At 40.2% G+C, this 27,137-nt stretch overlaps 1 protein-coding gene across 1 annotated transcript; it reads left to right on the top strand.

Annotated features, from left to right (window-relative positions):
- Positions 1-2: 2 nt before the first annotated feature.
- On the top strand, positions 3-27,137 carry chrna7a (cholinergic receptor, nicotinic, alpha 7a (neuronal)). Its single transcript, XM_028582505.1, has 10 exons — positions 3-80; positions 6,071-6,210; positions 6,572-6,616; positions 11,899-12,008; positions 15,708-15,787; positions 21,181-21,348; positions 21,481-21,675; positions 24,888-24,974; positions 25,362-25,471; positions 26,110-27,137. The coding sequence occupies exons 1-10, from the start codon at positions 26-28 to the stop codon at positions 26,650-26,652; spliced, it is 1,533 nt and encodes a 510-aa protein (XP_028438306.1). The 5' UTR covers positions 3-25; the 3' UTR covers positions 26,653-27,137.

The following is a 27,137-nucleotide window of genomic DNA, read 5'->3' as shown; positions in this document are numbered from 1 at the left end:
GCTCTCACTCCTCGCTCGGTTCAACATGGACTCACTGAATGTTCTGCTCTTTCTCGCTGTCACCTTCCTCACAGTAAAAGGTAGGCTGTCAATGCTAATTAACTCCCCAAACCTGAATAATTGTTATTATAAGGATGGGGGTTGCCTTTTTCTTGCGTTTTTGCGTTTCATGTGTGTAATTAGCTTGTTAATTTTAATTTAGCCTGGATTGATCTGCAAGCCTCCTAAAGTGGAATTACATAGCCTAGCCTACCTTATTGTTATTTACTGTAATGCTGTTTTTAATCACTATTAGGCTATAAAGACCTCGCTAGTGTGCTATATCCTCACTATATGCAAAAATGAACTATAATATAAATTATAGCCTAATATTAGGGGCAGTTAGGCTATTTTTTATTTTTATTTTTAACCTTTTCAGCATTGCCCTGCTGGACTTGGGTTTATCTTTATTAACACATATTTTGAGTTCAAGCTAAATTGACAGGTGTTTATATCAGTATGTAATGTATAGGCTACTAATATAACTACCCAACGTGTTCAACAATATAGAAGGCTGCATGTGGGCAAACTGTAGACTATAAAAATAAATGACAAGACTTGCATTTCCATTTGATTTAATGATGCAGCCATTGGTTTGTGGTTTGTGTGTGTGTGTGTGTGTGTGTGTGTGTGTTAGCGCTGTAGCCCACTTCAGTTGTCACAAAACTATTCTGTTAGTCAAAAACTATTAGTCAATCTGATTGCCTGTCGATTGCTCACCTGACAAAGCATTTGTGTCAATTCAACTTAAACTGTGCACGCCCTGTCATTTGACTGTGTTGTTATGAACATCCTCCTGATGTGCCGTTTGCGCATCTTGTCCTGATGTGTCGTTTGACTGAGTTGTCGTGCATGTCGTCCTCAAGTGTCATTTGTGCATGTCGTGCTGATGTGTTGTTTTTCCAACCCAGTTTAGATGAAACCATGGTCATTACCATATGACAAAAGCCTCGAACCATGAATACCACTTGGTTTCTTGGCAAGACCAGTCCTGCGTAGATTGGTTGAAGTTATGCATTGACTTTGAGTAGTTAAGGTCAGGATAGCCCATTTTCAGGGGATAGGTTTAAGGAATAAATCGGGTTTTGGTACTTTGCGCAAGCTTGTACACCTGGCCGGTCATAGCACTTGAATGCTATGTAGGGCGGGTCTTGCCAAGAAAGTGAGTAGGATTCATAAGAACGCTGCATCAAGCCTTTTGTTCTTAACTGGGATGGAAAAACGATAGACGGCAGTCAGATGACACATCAGTTAAATGATAGGGAGTGGAACAAAATGACAGAAGTACAGTTTAAAGTTGAATTAACACTAGTCTATATCGACAATTGTTTATGGGATTGTTCCCGTGCTGCCGGAGGTTTCGCCGAATGTCCCTCATTTTCAGCTGGATGTCCCTCACCTTCCGCTCTCTTTGTGTTGGCATTGTAAACTCTGGTCAATTCAGAAAATATCCTCTGAGCTAGAACCGACAGTCAAATTATATTCATCTTTTTTTGAGTAAAATTCTCATCAGACACTCAACAGCCATTTTAAGTCCAGAGCTCACCTCCCTACATGCACATTCCACCAAAAGAGGTTCCTTCCCGAGGTTATTTTGCAGAGCCGCCGCTTAGCACCACCCAAGACAATTGTGATTGGTTTATAGAAATGCCAATAAACCAGAGCACGTTTTTCTCCTGTCCCGTAGTGTTGTGTGGACTAGACAGACCTTCCTCCGCAGCGCTGTGGAGATAGGTCAGGCAATGCCAGACTAAATTGACACGGACAAATGTTTCATTTTCATGGTCAGTCAACAGTACACATGTGACATGATTTTGGCAGAAATGGAACCCCATAGCATGTGAGGTTTTTCATAATTAACTTCAAGGGAGACTTGCAGGCAGTTTTGTAGATAGAGATGAGTGAAGTTACATGGCATTAAGATTGCGTGGCATGATATTGGCACAAACAGACAGCTTAACGATACCGGAAATGTCACAATTTCATCATTCAAAAACCTTCCTTGTAATAGTTGACTAAACAGAAGTTTCTATTTTTTTAAACCAGTAACACTGTTTTGGTTGCTGCTGCCTTTGCTCCTTCTAAAAGGACACACATGGTAAATGGACTGCATTCATATTTATAGGCGCCTTTCTACCTCACCGGACAAAGCGCATTACAATTTGTAAACACACCGATGATAGCGGAGCTGCCATACAAGGCGCCGGCCTGCCCATCAGGAGCAACTTGAGGTTCAGTGTCTTGCTCTAGTACACTTCAGCATGCAGACAAGCGGAGCTTGGGATCAAACTGATTATTAAAGGGCGACCCGCTCTACCTCCTGGGCCACAGCTGCCCCATTAGTCACCCCATGTAAATTTGAAACACTGAGAATAATAAAAAGTCTAAGGAACCTTCTTCTTTTAATGGTAATTACTTATTGAACCCTTCAAGACATGCTGTGTCTCATCAGTTTTACTCAGGTCTGCTCTGAATTTTGAACATTTTGATTGAGGCAGGTTAATTTAAAAGTAATCACTCAGACTCTTTAGTCTACACTTTACAGGCACTAGTTCATTGAGGCTTCCCCAAGAGTGAAGTATAAAGAGGCAGCGGGAGAGAAGCTGTGTAAGTGTGTGCACATACACGCACAATTTAAATGTCTGTGCACATGTCAGGGGTACTTAAATCCCTTGTCCATCTCTCTGACTTATTAGGCTGTTCATTTTGATTAAGAGGTAGAAAGCCTTTGCTTCTCCCTTTTATGACTCCCAGCTCACGTTCAGCAACATCTTGGCAACATCCAGCAATGTCCCTTGTGTGGTCTTAGGACAATAACACACATTGATGTCATCTTGCTGATTGTCATAGGGAAATTTGATCATGGTGAGGCTTGGAGGGTGCAGATCTACAGGGGATTCAGCCATGGACAAAGACAAGCTTTTAGCAAATCTTTCAGCAAGTCTTTTTGGCTGGGTGCTGGACTGTGCGACCACAACCTCAAAACTCTGTCCCTCTGTTGCTCTGTCACTGAGTAATGAAGTTCCACCATTAGTCGGAGTCAGTGTGATGACTTAAAGTGTTAGTGTTTCCCCATTGGCCTTTGCCCTTTCCACCGTCTGTTACATCTACTATTGCCAATATCAATCAACTAATTAATGGTTGTTGTTGTTGTTGTTGTTGTTGTTGTTGTTGTTGTTGTTGTTGTTGCTGCGGCCACCACCCGTTTCAATTGTTTAATGCACAGGCAGAGTAGGCTACATGCAGATGAACAGCACACCTGTGTGTGTGTGTGTGTGTGTGTGTGTGTGTGTGTGTGTGTGTGTGTGTGTGTGTGTGTGTGTGTGTGTGTGTGTGTGTGTGTGTTTGTGTCTACCTGGTCCTCACTGTCACTATTTTTTCAGACACAAATGAATGTGTGAAACTAGTGGGCCTATGTAATAAAAAAAGAAAAAAGAAAAATCACAAACAGCAGTGACACTATTTCCAAATAAATTAAGTGGATGGGCAGGTTTTGATATTATATCATGTAAAAATCTCCACTTCCAGAGAACAGTAGGAAGAGGGGCAGGAAAATCAAAAGGGTTGGCAAGCAGGAGATTTATATTTGATCATTTTTTAGAATCATTGACCATACACTGTCCAGCCATATGCAAGGTTTTGACCTAGTCTTGTTTTGAAATAGCAGGATGCAACCAAGAGCCCAGGAATGGGGAGATGCCCACAGACCACTAGATCTCTGCCAAATCATCGAGATAATGTGCTAGATGGTTTAGGATAATTGGGCTGTGGCCATAAGTGAAGTGAATAAACGCTGCCAAAAACTCTCTAAAACTCAAGAGTGGATACGAGTGTGTTAAAATGAGGGGCAGGTCTGATCTGAGATTGCACAGTGAGATGAACCCAGGCCAGGTAATGTATTTGGATGATTGCCTTGTAAAGGCTGCATGTGTTTCACCACCCTTTGTTTAAAATATTCCACTCTGAATAACTGAAAGAAGACCTTGCCAAACATTAAATTAAATGCAAAATTATTCAAGAGTGAGGGGTCTGCTGACACAGACTCTTGAGTCTCTTGGTGAAAGGTGGAGCTGGAGTGGTGATGGGTACCTGCAAGATGAAGCCAGATTATAAATGGAAAGAGTTGTGATAATCAGCCAGAAATTCAGGTATGGTTCGGATGACGTAGAAATGGGGTGAATGTAGCTTTGGGTCAGTCTCATTCTTGAACTAAATTAAGCTTCCAGTTCGAAACAAAGTTATAATGTGCATAATCATTCTAAGCCACGCTATCATTGTGGTGGTGGCTCTATGAAGGGCCACGTTGGTCCGTATTATTACTTTGATCCAGTCCGGAATATCTCAACAACTATTGAATATATTTCCCCACAATTTTGTACAGACATTCATGTTCCACAGAGGATACAGTCTACTGACTTTGCTGAAACCCCTGAAATTCCTGAAATTCCTGAAATGCATCTTGAGGAGAGAGGATTGAGTAGTGAGGAGGCCCGCTGGAGAAGCTATAATTTAGGATACATCTGTGTAGCCTTTGCGGAAGTCTTCCCACCCTTGACATATAAACAAAAGAGGCGTGACAAGCATGAGAAAAAGAGAGTAAGAAAGAAAACATATATATACTTTGTATAAACAGTAGGCAAGGATGTCTCAATTTTGTTAAATTCTTATTGCCTCGACTTCTGGACTTAGTGTCCCCTCAGACACAAGGGGAGAGAAGTCCACTCAAATCTCTTGTGGGCAGGACTAAGACGCAAGGAGAGGAGGCAAGGAAAGCAATCGGGGATGTACAAACTGAGAATTGGGATATGCATATAGATATATGGAGAAACGCAGCAGCACAGGTGTCAGTCCTAATGACCTCAGCATCACAAGAATTAGAGGAGAGTGACTAGGCAAGCTGTGATCTCTGACTTCGTTTTTGCTTATTTGTTTGTTTTTGTTTTCCTCGAGACCGCGGAGGGTGGGGGGTGGGACAGGGTTTCTGATTTTGTTCAATTGTGTTTGTATGTTCTGTATGTTAAAAAATATAAAAATAATAAAAAAAAATGATCTAAAAAAAACTGGGATAGGCATCAGGTCTGATGAGGAACAGTTGAAAAACAACAGGGCGAAGCAGGAGGGAAACACACAAGGGCAGGAAGTGAAGTAGTCTGAAATGAGAGATGGGTGAGTATTTCAAAATAAAACAGGAAATAACTGAAAACTGGAAACAAGGAAAAAAATAACCTCAGAGCAGTGCGGGTCATAACACATTGGAGTTTGGCAATGAGAATTAAAAGGAAGTGGCAATAGATGTGACAAACATTGTCTGTCTTGCTCATTTTCCATTCATCCATCTTCGTCTACTTATCCAGGGTCAGGTCGTGGGGGCTGCACCTCCAGCAGGGGACCCCAAACTTTCCTTTCCCGAGCAACATTAACCAGCTCCGGCTGGGGGATCCCGAGGCGTTCCCAGGCCAAGGTGGAGATATAATCCCTCCACCTAGTCCTGGGTCTTCCCCGAGGCCTCCTCCCAGCTGGACGTGCCTGGAACACCTCCCTAGGGAGGCGCCCAGGGGGCATCCTTACCAGATGCCCGAACCACCTCAACTGTCTCCTTTCAATGCAAAGGAGCAGCGGCTCTACTCCGAGCTCCTCACGGATGACTGAGCCTCTCACCCTATCTCTAAGGGAGACGCCAGCCACCCTCCCGGCTGCTTGTACCTTGGATCTTGTTCGTTTGGTCAAGACCCAGCCTTTGTGACAATAGGTGAGGGTAGGAACGAAAACTGACCGGTAGATCGAGAGCTTTGCCTTCTGGCTCAGCTCTCTTTTCGTCACAACGGTGCGATAAAGTGAATGTAATACCGCCCCCTCCGATTCTCCGACCAATCTCCCGTTCCATTGTCCCCTCACTCGCGAACAAGACCCCAAGGTACTCGAACTCCTTCACTTGGGGTAAGGACTCATTCCCTACCTGGCATTCTTGCTCATTTTGTTGTGAAGTAATTATGAAAGATATTTACTGTCCAGGTTTCTCTGTCTTCTGTAGTTTCTCTTCAAGGGCCAGATCAGCGCAAACTGTACAACGACCTGATGGCTGGCTACAACCCACTGGTGAGACCAGTCTCCAATGACTCTCAGACTCTCACTGTTCAATTCGGCCTCACCCTCATGCAGATCATGGATGTGGTACGTAAATAATGATTCTCCACACATTACTTTTGCATATGCACTGCACAAGGTGGTGTTATGATAACTCATGTTTAGGTGAAATTTAGTTATCTGTCAATATAAAAATTGTCACTATCTTCTCATTTCACAGGTAAAATGAATTCCCATGTAAAATATATTGAATTTTCAAATATGGGTAAAGGGTAACAGTCAATTGTTTCTCCATTGAGAGGTGAAGCTACTGTGGACGTTGACGTTTTTTGAGTAGCATGACCCTTTCTTTATGAAACTTAAACTGAGAAAAACAATAAATACCTACACCAAATAAATAATTGAATAATAATGTTAATAAATATCACTCATCATCATTTTCTATCAGGATGAGAAGAACCAGGTTTTGACAACCAACATCTGGCTGCAGCTGGTAAGATTTTTTCTTTACAATGTATGTAAAGTCACAAAAGCTAAACCGCACCTGGCTACACTTAGCCACATACTACATTTTATTACTAATATTATATATGTTATATATTACTTATATGCAATTTGTTCATCTAATCACAATACAAGTTTAGTTATTGTCTGACAGTTTCATTTATCACATACTGGAACCCAGTCTTTTCCCTTTCACATTCTTTATTTTTATAGGAAATAAAGCAAATATGCACTCTCTATTTTTCATAATAAATCCATCAATTTTTTGTAACTACTTATCCTGTTTTTGGTCCCAATATTCTGGAGTCTATCTGAGTATGCACTGGGAGAGAGACTGGTTACACCTTTGTGGCAAAGAGGTTATATTAATAAGTGGTGACAATCCATTCAGTCGCCAATACAACATCTGCATGCAGTTGCACAGTCGCCGCCCTTTTGGAATGAACTGAAGTGTATGCATTAATATAATACATAATAATAATGAAATACATAAAATATACCATTCCTACTCACAAGAAGGGATTAATCTGTTTAAAACTGCTGCTAAACAACATCAGTCAGCAGTCATCTAATCTAAATGCCTTCCCTTTTCTTCTTTTTACCTGTTTGTAGTCATAATAGTGAAAGGTAGTCTTAACGAAAAGCTGAAATTGAAGCCAGACTGAACTTGTCAAACTGGCTTGGCAACATTGCTAACATGCTACACGTTTTCTATATAAACTCGGTTTTAGCATAGACCTTTATTCCAGTAAAAGCCACTCTAATGTCTGATTGCCTCGAAGAGACCTTTTCCATGACAAATATTATTCAAATTATTATTCATTTCAAAATACACCTGTCAAATCAGGCTCAAGTTCCATTTATTTTCATTTTTGCACAACAAAATGCAGTTCTAGTAGTAGTTGGGGAGATATGGCTCGTATTTTAATATTCAAAATTTGACATCTGAATATTGTCCATCAACTTGAATTTGAGCACCAAGCATTGCTGATGTAACGTTAAATAATGTAAAGAGTCCGCCTCCCCTCATCCCACCGAGTCCTATGCTCTGTCGGTGTGGAACGCAGTCCACCTGTCAAGTGCAGCAGCCCAATCCAGGAGCCAGGTTTCTGCGAAATGGGCACCGCACAACAGTCTATGATCTCCCATCGCTGGGTCACACCGCCTTTGGTGGCGTTCCGCTGGCTGTGTGGTCGAAAGATGACGTGGGCAGTGATATTCTCTATGTCTGCTAAACTTAATCCAATCCTCGGGCTTCCTTCTCCAATGTTTGAGTTTATCTCTGCCATACGCCATACGTGCTTTGAGAATAAAGTTAAAAGGACAACAAAATAAAATAAAAACGTAGCAAAGTTTATGGGAGCTGCATGGTATAACTAAGCATGATTAATTTTACAAGGTATTGTTGCATTAATTGCAAAACATTTAAGCAAGATCACTGCACTCGGCAGTCAGCAAAATAAGCTACAATGTAGGCCTACAGTAAATTGTTGGGCAAGTGCTTGTTTTGTCACTGATAACATTATGAAAAGGATTCCCACAGAGGGCGGCCGTTCTGTTAAAGAGTAAGATCCTTTTTTAAACATAAAAACATCCACAAAATTGCTATTGCTAAACCCACCAGACTCCATGTAAATTAACAGTAATTTTATCATCGTAAAATACACTTCATTCAAAGTTGACAGACACAAAATAAAACTACGAAAAGCCGTCTTGGTTTGTTTTTCCACTTTTCTAACAATCGCCACTCTGGTTTGGTTGAAATAAAGACATAATTTACCAATTTACACACAAAATGTTTTGGCTCTGTACACGCTAAAAGTATTGTTAATTTAAATGGAAATTATTATAACCTCTTTGTTTGTGGTTTTCAGAGGTTATGTGCAGACAAGACTCCGGGAAGTGAGGAACATGAGCTGCCCAAAAAACACAAATTGTCATTTTTTCCACATTTATGTAAGATTAGGACAAGATATAACATGTTAATAAGTGAGCTTTAGAGGTGCTGGTATGTGAACTTTGTTAACTTTGGAAAGAGCAAGGCTTGCTGTTTCTAGTCTTTATGTTTACGATAAGCTAAGCTAACTGGCAGCTGGCTGTAAGTTCATATTTACAGACATGAGAGTGGTATAAAGAGCCGAAGTCACGCCCTTCTACTTCCAGTCCATGGGACCTATCTCTCGGAAAAAATATGAATGGGAGTGAACGGGGAAAGACAAATAATTTTTTTATCCCGTTTCAGTTGAGCCATGAATTACACATATGATGTTCATCAGTTTAATACATGATTTCGCAAGTCAAGAAAGTCTCAGTTTATTGTTAAACTGTTGCAGTATAAGACTAATTAGGAAAGACTACACACTTCAAAGTTGCATGGATGAGGTCTCGCTGAAGCTACGATGTCTGTGTGTATTGTACTGGGGATGTAACGTTACTCTAATGAGCAGAGGATCTTGCTTGTTCTTTTGCTTATCTGCTGAAAACACTTAAATAAAATAAAAATAAAAAAATATAATACATCAGGTAAGATAACGTTACATGTGTTGTGGAACAGAGCTAAGCTCGCTAGCTAGCGGGCAAGTTGAGCATCAAGCTAGGTGACGTAAATTGCGTGAGACAAGAGATGTAGATCACTGAGCGGTTTCACACAAAACTAAATGGTCATATGACATACCTACGGCTAACTGAGACTTTCTTCGGTTGAAAAATTATCTTTTAAATTGAAGAACATCATATTTGTAATCCATGGTTCAATTCAAACGGGATCAAAAAATAATTTGCCTCTCCCCGTTCACTACCGTTCATATTTTTTCCAAATTAAAGGTGCACTATGAGTTCCTGCATGGTTTCGGCGCAATTTCATTTTTGTCAAATTGTAGGCATCTCTCCTTGATCCGCTAGCTGCCTGCCCCCTGAATACACTGTGAAAAAGCCCGGTCTCGGGAGACAACACAGGGGTCGTAAACTTCAAACAAACACTAGAGGCACAACCTGTGCACCAAAATACAACAAACCACTTCAGCCAATCACAAGATGGTTGGGGGGAGGGGTGGGGGTTAGTGACATTTATGGAAACATGGGGGGAGGGGCGAGCTTGCTCTGTTTTGTTTGAAATTTACTCGGAACGTCAACAGAAGTGACCATGCAGGAACTCATAGTGCACCTTTAAGGTCCCATGAGGTCCACCGATCTTCCCATCTAATTTTTGCAAGAAAGTGAATAAACATTTTCTTCTCAATGTCAAACTTTACCTTAAACTTTAGCCTTTAACCTGGTATATGGTTTGTTCATCTAATCACAATAAACGTTTAGTTATTGTCTGGCAGTCTTGTTTATCACATCTACTGGAACCCAGTCTTTTCCCTTTCACCTTCCACAGGGGCAATGCACCCATTTCTCCCCCATGCATTAAGATGTTTTATAGCAGCCTGTCCATTGTATGACACTAGTGCTGCTGCAACGTCAGCAATCTGTATCAAGGCTCTTTGGTCTGTTTTAAATCACCCCGTGGAATCGCAGCAGCACTCTCACTCAATCTCTCTCACGCCACACCCTGCACAATCAACTTCGGCTCTCAAACACAAGATAACGCAGACAGAATTCACAGTTTTTATTGTTTGTTACGCTGATCTGCTACCTGTGGTGACCTAAAGATGATCATGACTGAAAGTCACTTTGAGACATTAAAGATGGTTCTTCAAGATTACACACTCATCATGCTTGCCAGGGAGTAGTTAATATATGATTTCAGGATAGTTAAAAAACAATATATACACTGAATTATAGCATTTTTAGAGCACATCATATTATTGCTTTGTTAAGACAACTGAGTGATTATAGTATTATTTTTTTTGCCCATAAGCCTACTTTTTCTTTTTACCATGGTGCCCTCTCCTGGGCCATCATTAAAAGTAGCTTATTGGAATAGTTTCATTCTGCTTTCTTGCCAAGAGTAAGCCAAGAAGATTGATACCACTCTCTACCGCAAGAAAGCGGGTCATGTTTTCATGTTTATTTGAATAGGGACAGATGCTTACGTCATTTGTGCAACATATCTCCAATGTACAGCAGAACAACATTTATAGCAATTGCAAATTTCCAATGCTTAAATATTCCTGTAGTATTTCTGGTAAAAAGAGCAGCATGTTGGTGAGGATTATATGAATGTGGAAAGGCACTTTATAATGAAGTTACCATGAGCTATGCAGGTGATTCCAACCTCAATTAATGTGTTTTACTCAGCCTTTATTAGTGACTGACCTTTACATTTCTTCATTCTGCCCACAGCCATTATTTGAATACCATGATGGTTTGAACTGATTAAAAATGTATTATGGATCTAAGTACACAAATCCATATTAAAATCTTTTATCAATATGTAAAAAATAAATAAAATAAAAACATATCAGCCAGCTGTAGCATTTAGCTAGTCATCATGTGCGCACATCTGCTGTGGGCCTGAATGGGTTTTATGCTTGTTTTTTCCAAAGAGTCAGATATGGTAAAACATAAAGCCTTCTACTTGTGATTTCATTTACACAAATTGTGCAGTGGCACTTTAAATAATAAGTATAATAAGTAAAACATGTCAGTCAAAGATTGTGTGTTATGAAAAAATGGTACTCTGTGATATTGGAGTAATTGTCCATACGTCACGTCACGGCGCATTGCATTTCCGACATGCCATTTCTGTTTACTATTATTTTCCACCGTATGTGTATGTGTTGCATGCAGTATGCACACAATTGGGACATACTGTAATTTGTCACATTGCACTGGCAATTTTGACCCTATTGCTCATAAATACGCTACGCATGACTGTGGGTCAGAATAGCAGCCTGGCGTGCATATATTGCAAAATGCGACCGGATGCAGTAAGACATTCTGACATTTTTAGAAAATCTACAACCTGTAGCTGATTTATACATTTGGTTTGAGACTCTAGCATTTTACAGTAATACAATGCTGTCAACTTAGTACTATTGGAATAGCAAAAAAAAAAAAAACAGTGTCCCTTTGAAATCCAAAAATCATATTCCTCCACAGATGTCACTGAAATCTGGCACAGGGATTGAACTCAATTCTTGTAGCATGTCAATGCATAGTGTCACCCACAGCTGCTGTCACATACATTTATTGTACCCATTACAGTGTCACTAATAAATACATTAGTCTTAAAGTAAATTCCAGGTTGAGCTTTTAAACAAGGCTAACCAAACACAGGTTTAAAAGGTATGTTTAACATGTACATTATGTTTCTGCATCCCACAGCAGTGGGATGATCACTACCTGCGGTGGAATACATCAGAGTATGGAGGTGTGACCAATGTTAGATTTCCTGACCATCTCATTTGGAAGCCAGACATTCTGCTGTATAACAGGTAGGTATTGTAAGGACAGATCAGCACTGTAATTGGTTATGCATGGTGTCAGACTCAGCATGCATGCTTTGCACAATATAATGGAGGTGGATGTCAGCAGGGCTAATGTATTTTGGGGTTTTTGTGTTCCAAAGCTAAAAACAAGATTGTAACAATGGCACCTACAGTAATACATTAAACATAGCAGAAATGATTTTCTGAGAAATAGAAAAATATGCAAAAACCACATTGCTACAAATAGAATCAGTCATAAGTGGCATGTACATGTGATTTAGGCATTCACAATTTTTATTATATTGTATAAACAAACGTTACGAGTAATCATGCACAGATACCTGTAAAATAAATAAATACAACTGTTTGCTTTAATAATTAAATGCATTGTGGATTCATTTGTATTTTAAATATGCAACTGAATTCGATCAAAATGAGAAAAATGTAATAATTAAAGGTGCAATATGTAATATTGTGTGTAATACTGGCAGCTAGCGGTTAAAATAGTTACTGCACTACCAATTCAAAATACTGGAGAGTCGTTTCCCCCGCCCCCTCCTGCCCAGACTCTAAGTTCACGGGGGTTGCCAGGCTGAGACCGCAGCATTCACAACAATGTAGCTGGACGCTTTTCTCACATAGCCAGACATTACTCCACAGCACAGCAGAGTAGCTAACGGTAGATGCTAGTCTCACATAGCCAGACATTACTCCACAGCACAGCGGAGTAGCTAACGTTAGATGCTAGTCTCACATAGCCAGACATTACTCCACAGCACAGCCGAGTAGCTAACGTTAGATGAGCCCGTGCTCACGTGGAGCTCTGTAACCAACTGACAGACACACTTTTTTCGGCTTAAAATTACAGTATGAACCGCTAAAAACACAACAACCTCACTGTCCTCTCCACACGCCAGTCAGGCACACTTCCTCGGCTTAGAATTACAATACGAAACGCTAAAAATACCACTACCTTGCCGACGGAACACACTTTATTGGCTTAGAATTACGGCAACAATCGCTAAACACACTGCAAACTCATAGTCCTCTCTTTCCGATTTACAGCCCCCCTCTTGTGGCTTAAAATAACTCACCGTGGTCGGCTCCAGCCGCTGAAGAGGCTACACGCTGTAAACAGCCATGGGCCGCTTGCCTGGTCCTCCCGGTAACGTTAACAGTTAGCAGGGTTAGCATGGCGGCGTTAGCCAGGACCAGTCGGGATCACTTCACTGGCTATGTCTCAATTGTTTTTGCGAGTAACCAACTCGGTTACTCTAGCTATATAATTCAATGTGAGTACACAAATGTTGAAATGACAAAAAATGCCCATCCCTAGTAGCTGTGATAAATTAGCGTGGAGCTAATGCTTACCGGTTCAGGAGAAAATAAGCCAACTCTGCGTCCTTTTGGGATCTAAGCTGTCTCCATCTTTCAAATACATCTCCAATATTTACCAGGGGTTTGTTACGTCTCTGGTCACGCAACTGTTAGAAACATGCTGTTTTCTTTTTTTTATGTCATGTAGAATCTATCTCCGTTGATCCTGTTTGTTTGTTTGTTTGCTGCTTTCATGGCTGTACTACCGTTACAGCTGTAGCGCGCTGGGTTTACGTTTTTACAGGTATATCTGGCAACCCGGCCTGCCTGTCAAACTGGGCCGTTGATAACAACACACAGACCAAAACATAAATATAAATTCCGTCACGGAATGTAAATTTCAAAAAGAAAAAATACTGAAATTAGCATTGTTGTCAGAAAAGATAGTATTTCAGTTTAACATGTTTCCTTAATATCTGATGAGGCATTGGTGTCATTTTTGGATTTATTACAGTACAAATATTACATATTGGACCTTTAAATAAAACTTTCCCCTTGAGCACCTCAAATGTAAGGTCCGCTTTGCTTGAAATGGTTTAGGCCTCTAACTTCATGTCTATTTTGGGTCCCCTAATTCTACTACTACTGACACAGCCGAGTGTTTCCATCTGCTGATTTCTGACAGGAGGACATGAAGCCCCGTGTGTTCTTTTTGCTCTTAGGGGACATGTTTTGTGAGTGAAACGCCACAAATGGAGCCGAACAGGAAGCCTTAGATTTAGCAAATGATCAAATCTCACGAATGTGCACCTCTTCATGAGCAGGTGGCAATCATCAAGTTAAAATGAGCAATTAAATTAAAAGAGTTTTTTTTTTTTTACTGAATCTGACTTGGAACACTTGTATGATTGAACTTCAGGGTACAAAGTACGAGAGGCTTTGGATAAGAAAATGAAAATGTTCTTGCATCAGACCCATTGCATCAATTTTAAGGTCCAACTTTAATTTAAAGTATGTGCTTTTATATTAATGGCCCAACTAACACACAAGTAATTATTGCTTTAAATTATTAGCCTAATTTAAGTTTTTTTACATCTCACCTACAAATGAGCCAACTTTTAGACACTGTGTACTGTTTTAAAGAGGAGAGCACATATTTGCTTAATTTCCTTTAAAATAAATCCCAAATAAAATAGAATAGAATTCAGAATCAATTTTACACCAGAGTGGAAAATTACCTTGAGCCCACCAAAACATAAAAGCCAACTGAATAAAATAAATATACTCCGGTGGCTACATGTCAGAATATGCTGAAATATTCAGGCTTTCTTGTTCTTGAGGTCTGCACAGTATCAGACCTCATATTTTCTCAGAATGTATTCAGAATATCCCGCAGAGAGAGACCCACAAGCAAAAGAATTAAAGATAAATAAACCCCACTATTGCACAAAACAAACTTTAAGCTAGTTCCTTTAGGAACAAGAAATTGGGATATCTCTCATTTTCAAAACTAAGCATTTATATCTGGTACCAGCGTGGAAGATCAATATGTTAAAGGTTAATCAGAAATGGTACTACAAATAAAACAATGTCACACTAATACGGATTTTGCTGATGACAGGTAAGCTGGTTTTCAGACAGCACCGATACACTATGAGGTAAGTGGAGCTCTGCAACTTAAGTAGTAGTAGTAGTTCAGTACAGTCTAGACGAGAGCTTCGGAGCAATAAATTATTTAGACAAATGAATAAACGTATAAAAATCATGGGGGAAAAAGCAATTTGTTATATGTCCCTAATGGAAGAGGCTAGATTACCAATTATTATACACCATTATCAATCTTTAAAAGAAAGATCTGAACAAATCACATTAGAGGCTCTCAGTCTCCCATTGACTAATGAGGGTATAAAGCATTGTACTTCATTTGTCTTTGTCCCTCTGAGTAAAGCCTTGATTTGAGACTCTTTGAATTAGACAAAGTTTTTTTTTTTTTTTTTTTTTTTTTTGCCTTTCAACTTCAGCTCAACCATGCCTCAAGCTCTGGGGAGTTCATTTAGAGGGAGTGAATTGTGGGTAGCAGGGGAGAATGAGGGTAACCACTGAATAACCATCTCCAGGGAAATGTTGCATCAGTTGTGACTCCTGGTGTGCTGTGTACCTGCTGCTGTATGAGTTAGTTAGAGAAATATTTGTATTTTTTCACCAGTTTTTTTTTTCCGCTCGCTGTTTGTGGCTCCTCCAAAATGTATGTTGCATCCCTATAATTAATAGCGGTTCTTGCAAAGGTTATATTAGTGTATTTGTTCAAATGTTTTCCTCTGAAGCTGTACTTTACTTACAGATAACTCTGCAGTGACAAACACTGATGTAGCTCCATGTTGTCCACAGTGCTGATGAAAGATTTGATGCTACTTTCCACACCAACATTTTGGTTGACTCGTCGGGCACCTGTACCTACTTACCTCCAGGTAAAAACCATTTATATTTTTATATTAACGTTTTGAGTTCATGATAATAATAACATCAGTTGCATATAATAATAATAAAAAATAAATAAACAATAAGTGAGAGAAAAACAAACAAGCAAAAATATGATGGCGCCCCCAAGCTGGATATCAAGATAATTGAACATACGAACTAAATAAAGAAATGAATCTATCTAGATTTCCATAATGTTTTTATGATACGTATTTCTATATGCCTAGCAGTGTGGTAAAGCAAGATGTAAGTCCACGCTTGGAACCTGTCTATTGGATACAGGTATTAGCTGAGCACAGGCAATTTAAACATCCACACTGCAACATTAGTTGCTGCACATTATTAAAGCTGTGTTAGGCACTTTATTTTTGGCGTCATTGGGCAATAATTCCATAATAATATTTCAGGATATTATAATTCAAGTGGTCTGAAAGAAAAATACACTCCTGCACCTCCTCTTGGCTCTGTATTCACACTTTAGATAATCTAGTTTGTGAAGGGAGACTTTGGCCAATAACAGGTCATTTCAGAGAGAGAGAGCGTTCCTATTGGCTGTTCTGTGCATGCAGTGCGACACAAAGGAGAGGGAGAGGTCATTCTGGCGTTGGTTTGCTTTCTTCCACTGCAGCTTTAAGGGTGTTAACTATTATTGTGTGCTACAGATATTGTCTCATTAAACTCATAAGGCCGGGACACACAGGGCCAATAATCGGCCGTTGGACAGTCTGGCAAGGTCAGTGACTCGAGTCTGTTCAGTGTGTCCCGTGCCGTCGTCAGTCTGGGGGGCTGTCGGCGTTCATTTTGGCCGACCTGACATGTTCAGTCGGAGGCAGGGCAGTCGGGACTCACCCGGAAATGGCGAGCGAAATGAGCCTGACTAGAGTCTCTTAAAATCTGACGAAAATCTTTTTAACTGACCTTTGTTGATCTGAAATGAAGACAGATTCAGGAACTGCATGGCCTATTTCTCGCTTAAAATGTTTTCAGAAACATGTTTCAGTGAACTATTTTAGAACGAGCCGCCTTGACAGTCTGGCTTTGAATTTCCGGAGAAAACAAACCCATGTGACGCGTTCGTCCAATCAGCTGCCAGTTTTCATTTCTTGGGCAACAATACAGAGTAGCGCCGCCTGCTGCTATGGAGACGTATTGTGCCTCAGTGTGTTCGGAGACAGTTTTTTGGACCTCGGGGACCCGACTGATCATGTCGACTGGCTTTTCTGTCGACGGTCGGCCATCTGGTGTGTGTGTCTTGGCTTGACAGTGAAAGAAATGGACACAGCGACGCCATAGACTTCGACTTCATCCAGTGAAGTCAATTAGAAGCACTTTTCCGGTGATGGCTGAGCGTTACTGCGCAGCCTCCAACTGAGTTTGACGACTTAGATGTGACGTGAGCAACCTGTCTGAAATTTGTAAGTCTAGTAGTTGTGCGAAGAATAAATCATTCCAAATCTTGCAGAGACGGAGATTGAGATGGGTTTTTTCCATTGCCTGTATAATTTCCTCATCCCATCGTGAATATAGGTATACCTCGTTACCCCTACATCATTATTTAACAACATATACTTTTCTTAAAATATCCTAGTTGTCCAGTGGATAAATGTTACTTCATATGAATTCATTTGCCACATACCGAAGTATTTCTGGTCCATCAAAACGTTCTCGGAAATATTTTGTTCCGATGCTTTCATGTACTCTCTATGGGCTTCTCTCTTGACTGAATGCGTCCACGTCCCCCGATTGCCTGCGAACTTCTCCTGACTATACAGTAATTTCTCTACTGTGCGACAGAAATTTGCGTGGTTATGACACAATCGTTAGCCTATTTTTACAAAACCGTTTGCTACAGAGCCATAACGTGAGCTACACGGTAATGGAGCCTTTTATACATTATCGTGTTTCTTTAGAAATAAACAATGGACAAATAGAGCCTTCAAACGCTTCAGATGTAAAGTTATTCGCTGTCAAAGTGACGCCAAAATGAATGGGAGCCAATGGAACGCTAGCGGAAGGTGATGGCTTGTTAGCCTCAGAATCTCCCCATAGTAGGTACGCTTTCCGGATGCTCGCTTACCCCCTTGAACGTACTCTCAGTGGTGGTACCACTACTGAGAGTTTTTTTTGTTTGGAGTTGAGTAGATTGCACAGATTCATTCATCCTTTCTGTACAGCAGTGGTCGGCCATATCTGGCCCTCCCAATAAAATTGTTTGATCCTCAGTGCTAGCCCCCCAATGAAGTTTTCCCTGCATCAAAACCTTTGCCTAATGTTACATAAATCAAGACACCAGATTTCAAGGGACAATAAGGTATCATTATTTTATCATATATGATATGCAAATATCAAACCATAATCAAATAGCTGACAGCGCTCTGATTAATGGTCATGTTTTCATAAAAAACATGAAAAAAAATTAATTTGCACATAAAAGCTTTTAGCTCCTGTCAGATGCACATTTATCAAATTATCAACCTCTCGATTTTTGTAAAATGTATACTCAAGCAAGCTCCTATTATTGTGCTGTATAAACATTATGCTGTGTTTTTATTGGGGATTTCCTCTAAGGTTTAGTGAGAAAACAGCAGCTGCTGCTGAGTTTTCATGAACGAGATCTTCGAATTAACTCCCTAAAGCTATCAGCATAATTAGTCTTGGCAGAAATCCATCCAAAATGCTGGTTCATTATGTCAAAAAGTTGCTTGAATAACACTTTTCAGGTTGGTTCATATTTTAGGAACTATGTGTGTTCGCCTTCTTGCCGAGAGTTGGACAAACACCTCTCATGTCTTAGCTTGGTTTTAGCTTAGCATTAAAAGTCAAAACGGGTGAAACAGCTAGCCTGCTGGTTTTCCCCCTCATTTCCAGTCTTTATGCTAAGCTAAGCTGAGCTAACCAAAACGACTGCTTCATATTTAACGGAGAGATATGAGAGTGGTGTTCATGTTCTCATCTAATCCTTGAGTGGGAAAGCCAATAAGGGTATTTTCACCAAATTGTCTAACTTGTGTGCTATAATCACTTTGTGTTTTAAATGTTCTTATCCCAGTAGCAGTAATTTAATGTCACATGCTCCAAACGATTCATCACTATCACACTCTGTTAGTGAACAAGCCCCTTCTGATCCACTACTGCCAGATTATGTGGTCTTAAAGGACACACACACACACACACACACACACACACACACACATGCATGGGAATATATTGAAACAGAAGGCCTGTCACAGCTGGTGATTACTGCTCTCCCTGGCAAGCTCTTCTCCCCCCCTTTTTTTCTCTGACCACGCAGAAGAGACGGACTGCCTTGCCTCAGCATCTTAATCGATACCACCGTAAATAGCCCAATCATTGAATTTCTTCTGGATTGATTGCCTCTGAAGCAAACTGCCTCTCCACTTCGTTCCAAATGAATACTCATTGAATGCCATATTGGCCCAAAACAGTCACTCGGCACTTGAGCTCAAAACAACTGCATCAAATGATTACCGGATTGCAGATATGAAGGTAAATAAACACAAACCTATAAGCTTATCATTTAAGTGAAACATTAGTGATAGTCCCTGGCTTGCAGATTGGTATTTCTGGCAGAGGGGCCCCAGAATTACTAGAGGAAGGGTCCCTGTGCATGGGAGAAACAGATGTTTAACAACTTGGGTTTCATTAGTTTGGCACGCGTGAACTGACCAGCGCATGTCCAGAGGATGATGTCAATCCTTTGTCTCAAGAATCTCACTATCCAGAAGTCTCTGTCTGTCCATCTGTCACACGAAGGGGTGATGACCGCATGAAAGGGTGCATGTTAAAAAGTGAAAATGATCCCTTTAATCAGAGAGCACTAGCATAACAAATTAGCAGAGGCAATTTTTGGGGGATTTATCATCCACAAAAGCAAGAAGGCAAGAAACCTTTTTCCTTAAACCTTAAATCTTTAGATCTCCGCTCCGTTTCAGTACCGCACACACAACACATGCAGCCCCTGGCTCACACACAACAAACAGCACTATCTGTCTGAAAATATTTACTAGGCCTGATTAATTAATGTTAATGCATAATGTTGGGTTATGGTTCCTTATTGCATGGGCGATTTAGGAGTATTGCATATTTAATTATGTACTTAAAAAAATTTATTGATTACTGATCTGCAATACGTTCAATATTAATAAACTTTGAATTACAGCGAGGGCGATGCTTCAGGGCTCTGGACTGACTCCAGCACGTCTTCACCTTGCTGTCTGCGGTTTTGTGTAGCTGTGGTAGAGGGAATTAAGAAAACAAAAAAAATAAACTGATGTATAGATCTTTTACTGAAGTACTTCTTGTAAAAATACAAAGTACAAAAGTATCAGCATAAAATATACTAAAAGTAAAAATACTCATGCAGAATGATATATAGTATATTACTGAATTATAAGTAGTGATGCATTCATGTGGTAATCACTTTAATGTGGCTAGTAAAGGTGGGGCTTAATTATTTTATATACTGCTGGCTAGCTTAATCTATAATAATACATAATGTATTATTTGATTATATTTTGTAATACTAATCTAAATCTGCAAAGTAATTAGAGCTGTCAAATAAAGTGGAGCAAAAATTACAATATTTGCCTCTGAACTGCACTGGAGTTTAAGAGTAAAGTAGCATAAAATGGTAGTGATAAAAAATTATAAATAAAGAAGTGTACATGCACCTTAGAGTTGTACGGTGCAGTATTTGAGAAAATGTACTAAGGTACATTCATGAAAGTACAGCACAATACAGGATGCCAAGCAATCGGCCCATTCCGTACAGGCATGTTTTCAATGGGCACTGTACTAGAAGGCTACTATATTTGTATATTTGTTTGTATTCTATACAATGTACTGTAAATTCCTTGACTTTGACTTTATATCAATGTGTTTTGAGTCATTTACATTCCAAATAATTTCCTGATAACTTGTCTTTGTCACTGGGCTCATTGTATTTCCTGCTCCCCATCTGTATTCAGTCCCTGCTGAGGTTTATCATCTTCTTGGCACTGAGAGAGAGGCGAGAGACCTTGTTTACTGCTGACGTCTCATATCTTTCTTAAGTATGGATGTAAATTTGTTTGGTGCCTGCCTCTCCTGAAGGCTTACCGGCCTCTTTCATCTCATTGCCATATTGGATTTTTTTACTCTCCTTAGGATGGATGGCACTTGGTCTCCATATCTCTCTTGCTGCCTATATAGCTGTTGGGCGCTGTCATTTTTTTTTAAAACGTCCCTCTGCTTTCTTCATCCAGAGTTCTTGATTCTCTATCAGAGCTCGAAATGTCACCCCATCCGTTTCTGTCACTCTCTTCAGTATCCTGAAGTATAGTACATATCAATGCAAGTATTTTCATGTTTATCACCATAACAGGGATCTTCAAGAGCACCTGCTACATCGATGTGCGCTGGTTCCCCTTTGATGTCCAGAGATGTGACCTGAAGTTTGGCTCCTGGACATACGGGGGCTGGTCTCTGGACTTGAAGATGTTGGAGGCGGATATCACCGGCTACATCGCCAACGGAGAGTGGGACCTTGTTGGTAGGAGGGGGCCGGGGGGGGTGTGAAGTGCAAGAGGATTGATATTCAAAATTCAAAATGATGATTTCCCAATAACTTTTCACTCCATTTCTGCCAGCCAGAGTAGACTGTGTTGTTTTGGTTGTCTCACAGAGGTTCCAGGACGGAAGAACGAGCGTTTCTATGCCTGCTGCGAGGAGCCGTACCCTGACGTCACCTTCACCTTGGTGATGCGGAGACGGACCCTCTACTACGGCCTCAACCTGCTCATTCCGTGTGTGCTGATCTCCACTCTGGCCCTCCTCGTCTTCCTTCTGCCTGCTGACTCTGGGGAGAAGATCTCACTGGGTTGGGAATACACACACAACACACACAACAGGGCAGTATTTATAATATATGAATATATTACAATATTTGAGCATATTTGAATATTTGGGAGGGAAAGATCCCCGCCGATATGCAATTTTGTCACTGGATTACATGTACCAGTTAATGAGAAAATTCTGAATTCTACTGCATGTGCAGTGTTTTCTTAGCTGCATTACTTCCTAATCATTGCATGCCAAAGCAGAGATCCATTTCTTTCGGTAGGCCCACCTCTGTGGCTGCTGCTGGGGAGCAATGTTTCAAATTTGTAGTCCATATGAATCAGAAACATGCCTCGATACGTTTTTTTTTTTACTAGCCTTATAAGAAGATTTGAGTTTGACTGACTGCCTTTCTGCACCTCTCACTCAACTTCCAATCAATACCAACTTACACCTACCTCACACACAGATACTGTACAATCCAATACTATACTGGCATTGGTAATATAATGTGTAGGTGTTCAGCCTATTTGATATATTTGTCCAGCTCTGCTTTAAACACAGAGTCGCTCAGATTCTGACTTAACATAAGAGTTGATATGTTGCCCCATATCAATTTTTTTTCCCCACGTCTGACCCATGAAATAGTTTCCGGATGTTGACTCTTCTTGTTTATGAGTGACAAAGTGAGGTGTAATGCATTTACTTATTTATTTTTACCCGACACCTTTATTGCAAATATAACACAACTCTTGAACGATAGCAATAAAATGTTCACGGACCGCATGGCTTCCTGCTATGTTGACTTGACTGTGTTTTATTGAAGGTCAAAGAACATAGCTGAAAACAAATGAGATAATCAAATTAAATCTTTTACAGCCCAAGTGGTTTTGACACTGAGCCAACCTTTGTATTATTCTCCAAATGTTTCTCCATCAACAATACATTTATAGCCTAGCCCATTTGTCTCCCGGGTAATCAGCCATTCTGTGAAAAACTATGGTTTTTCATTAATCCACTTCCTCTGTGGCCTTGTGAAGGGATCTGATAATCAGCACTGAGTGACTGACTCTTCTGTCAGTGGGTCGAGAAACCGGTTTAATCTTATCTCAATTGTTACAGTTGACTTGAATATATGAGCCAATTCCATGCATAAATTACACAGGCTTGGAGGCAGTGTGTTTGTGTGCATGCCTGATGCGTGTGTGTGTGTGTGTGTGCGCGTGTGTGTGTGTGTGTACTGTATGTGGGAGTGGGAGTGTAGATTTATGCAGTTTGTGCCTTCTTCAAATCATAAGGTTCCTGCATTACAGCTGGATTCTGTCGTTACCAGTGCATTAGAGCCAGATGTGTGTGTGTGTGTGTGTGTGTGTGTGTGTGTGTGTGTGTGTGTGTGTGTGTGTGTGTGTTTGTGTACAAGTGTGCATTCCTCCTGATCTTTTTTAGCTTACAGACAGATAGAGGAAATAAGAATTGCTCATGCCAAGTATAATATGCTGTTATGTAGATCGTAATGCTCCTTAAATGTGTTTGAAAGGTTTTTTTATACTGTAGTTCATAGCACACATCAGGCACGTCATGAGTTATATTCCCTACGTAAACTGTGTGTGTGTGTGTGTGTGTGTGTGTGGGCTCATGTGCTAACAGATCTACTGTATATGAAGTCCGTATATCAACCCATATCCCATATAAGCCACGCGTTGACATTATTATTTGAGAATGAATGAACACTAATTGAGAAATGAGTATTCATGGCAGCATTCATTCCCAGATTCAATTTCAATAAAATTGGACTGTCGTGAGAATTATGTTTGCAAAATGCACAAATAGTTCACATACAGTATATTGGAATACTATTGTGTGGGAATCTTTACTCTCATAGTCTGCATTTTTGTGTTGTAAAGGGTTTTTTATATTAGAAGATTTATCATACTGTGTTCATGTTTTATTTTTCATAGAAGTTGTCGGTTCATCCAAATCACAAAGCAAAAAACATATTTCCCCGTGTGGTATCTAGCTTTGCATATAGTAAAGACTTTATTTGCAGAGGTTTTAGACATTTTCACATTTGCAACATCTGCCTGCATCACTGTACAATGCAGATAAACCGAAAGTTTGTGTCGCTCGTTGCATTTAAAATAACCTTCAAAAGACAGATCAGCAACATTTTCTAAAAACAGTTTTTAATATTTTCTACTTCTAGTTGAAAATAGTTCCTAATTATCCAGATTTAGATTATCGGGAGTAACAGAAGCATTATTTCTGTTTGTTGCGTTTGCGTTATTTGGATGTAATTCTTAAATACTTTGAGCAAAAATCTAATATACTAGTACTAATATAAAAGTAGAAATATACTGTATGAATTTTAGAATTTAAGTTAACTAAACCTTACATATTAATCTCTTTAAAATTCAGTATTAGTTATATGATAACCACTCATTTGAAAGGATTCACATGCCCATCCTAGGTCCACAGCCATAAGAATATATAAGAAAACAATAAAGGCAGCTGTTACATGTTTTTCAGAGGTGTCAAATGTATATCAGCATGCCTGCAGTTAATTATATGACTCTTAAATCCTGCTAAGAAGTTCAGTCTAGTAAGACAGCCAAAGAGCCAGTGGCTTAGCGTTGTCAGCCCATTAGTGAAAACTCTGCTCTGGCATTTTGAAGAAACCTGTTTGTCTTTCTGTGCTTGTACTTCTCAGGTAGCGTAGTCTGTGACTGTGACACATTATAAGCTTCAACAGCTCTGCAATTCTAATTTTGGGGAATCCTCCTTCACATTCTGCTATAGTACCCCATTGTGGAAGAGGAGCATACATTTGAAACAAAGCTGAATTAGCATGATAATATAAGGGATTACAAATACAGTATAATGCAACTGGAAACACTCGCACAACTAGCGCACTTAATCTTTTGAATATTTTTTTTGTGAGCTTTTCCACCTTTGATCGTTAGGACAGCTAGGTGAGAAAGGGGAGAGAGAGGGGGAAGACATGCAGGAAATTGTCACAGGTCGGACTCGAACCCTGGACCTCTGCGTTGAGGCATTAGCCTCTCAGTATACAGTATATGTATATATTTTAAGGATGGACGTTTTTTGACTGCCATATAACACCCAACTTGTGCATACTTGTAGCAGATTTCAACATCAAAGAATCACAGGGTTCTGTCTGTGTGATTTGAATACTTTTCATTCCCCTAATAGTTTTGTTGTGAGGTTCTTACTGAGATTTGGTCTCCTTCCCAGGCATTACAGTCCTGCTCTCCCTGACTGTCTTTATGCTGCTGGTTGCAGAGATTATGCCCGCCACATCGGACTCGGTGCCTTTAATAGGTAAGCCAGGCTAAAGTTAAAAAGAAGTCGCTATGGGTGTCAATTGCTATCAGTGGGAAGACGCGAGTGAAAATGTGTGTAGTCATTTTTCATCAGGGGTTCTCTCATATCAAAGTGTAACTAAGTTTAAGCAGTTTTTTTTTATATACAGATCCGAGTCACTGTATTTGAAACCAAAATGAAAAAGTATCTTTGCATTTCTCTGACACATCAAGTAAGCAGAGTGCTCAAGGCAAGAAGGGAATTATGCTCTCTTGGACTTTTGAGCCCTTTTCCTTACACTGAAACATTTCATTTTATCCTCATGTTGTCTCCTTGTAATGTTACCTGCATGACACAACTTTCTGCATCCATTCTTACTGTTTCCTCTATTTCTTCTTCACCCAGCTCAATACTTTGCCACTACCATGGTCATTGTTGGTCTCTCAGTAATCGCCACAGTTCTCGTCTTACAATATCACCACCATGACCCTGATGGAAGCAAGATGCCGAAGTGGGTGAGTGTTGTTTCATGTTACAACATTGTCTGTGACCCATCTGAGCTTTCATTTTTCTCAAAGGCAGAGCAGGATACCCAGGGCTCGGTTTACACCTATTGCCATTTCTAGCCACTGGGGGACCATAGGCAGGCTGGGGGAACTCATATTAATTTTAAAAAACCTCATAAAGTGAAATTTTATTTTTCATACTCTGCTTCTGACTGGCTAGCAGTACTTACCTAGCTACTGCACATGTGCAACTCCCAACGAAGATGGAACAGAAGTGAGATGCCTCACTCTGTAGCTAAAACAGAGAGCGCAACACACAGGGTGAAAAGAGGAGCTGCAACAATGTGTAGTACAACAAAAAAATATGGTGTTTTTTGAAAATTAAACCATGTAAAACTATTCTGATATAACCTCTAAATACAATTATGAACCTGACGATGAGCATGATATGAGCACTTTAAGCAGATTTGGCTTCTGCGAAAGGGAACGTTATTGTGGTAAACCCAACAAATTAGACATAAAGGATGAAAGCTGAAGACTGCTGCTTGATAGCTGTATGTTCTTTGGTTGATGTATTCTGCATTTATTGAAAGTTACTAACACCCTTATTTCATTCGTTTCTTATTCATTACTGTTTGATCTCAAAGACCCGTGTGATCCTGCTGAACTGGTGCGCCTGGTTCCTGCGCATGAAGCGCCCAGGTGAGGAGCGAGTGCGTTCAGCCTGTCACAACAAGGCTCCACGGAACAGCCTGACCAGCGTGGAGCTCAATGCAAGCACTTCAGCCTCCCATTCCACCAACGGCAACGTGCTTTACGTTGGCATGCGTGGCCTGGAGAGCATCCACTACTCCACAGCTGCCACCTCTTGTGACTCCGGGGTCCTCTGTGGACGGCTGGTTGGACGAGCAGGTGAGGATGAGCTGCTCCTCCCCGAAGGTCACAGCTCCTCAGCTTGCAGAGTGGAACCAGAGCTGGCCAAGATCCTGGACGAGGTGCACTTTATTGCCAAGCGCTTCCGTGACCAAGACGAGGACGAGTTAGTGTGCAACGAGTGGAAATTTGCTGCGTCTGTTATCGACAGGCTTTGTCTCATGGCTTTCTCCCTCTTCACTATCCTCTGCACTATTGGGATCCTCATGTCAGCACCCAACTTTGTAGAGGCCATTTCAAAAGACTTCTTCACTTAAAGGGGAACACCACCCAATAAAGAATTCAGAATCAATGTATGTGTACATGAGCTACTCCCTGTCAAAGCCAGAAACCAGAGAAGTACAGTAAGTTTCAAACTTGTGATCATCGAGTATGAAGTCTAGAACTGCTCCATAGATAATGAATGAGAGAATGATTTTCTTTTTTTTTATATATACCCAAATGAGCTTTATTCTATTGTAGTACTCAGTTCTGAAACAGAAAATGTACCCATATATTAAAAAGATTCCCCTGGGTGCTGTTAGTGTCATCTTTAACATGTTTCCCAATTCATTTCCTATGGAGCACTTCTGGACTTTATACTTGATAACATCACAAATTTGAGTTTTAGCACTCTAGTTTTTATATTTGGGAAAGAGTTGTTCATGTTTGCTAATATTTGTGGACTGTCTTAGACCATAGGAATTACATGTATGAATTCTAAAAAAGGTGCGGAGTTCCCCATTTAAAGGAACATGGCGAC

This window comes from Perca flavescens, chromosome 1 (assembly GCF_004354835.1).
Source record: "Perca flavescens isolate YP-PL-M2 chromosome 1, PFLA_1.0, whole genome shotgun sequence".
NCBI lineage: Eukaryota > Metazoa > Chordata > Actinopteri > Perciformes > Percidae > Perca > Perca flavescens.
This window is presented reverse-complemented; position numbering and strand designations above follow the sequence as displayed.

Bases quoted from the DNA above. Each gene is read 5' to 3' on its own strand.
- chrna7a (XM_028582505.1), top strand. From the start codon at position 26: ATGGACTCACTGAATGTTCTGCTCTTTCTCGCTGTCACCTTCCTCACA. The intron at 6,211-6,571 runs GTACGTAAATAA...ATTTTCTATCAG, and splicing joins TCATGCAGATCATGGATGTG to GATGAGAAGAACCAGGTTTT. The intron at 21,349-21,480 runs GTAGGAGGGGGC...GTTGTCTCACAG, and splicing joins CGGAGAGTGGGACCTTGTTG to AGGTTCCAGGACGGAAGAAC.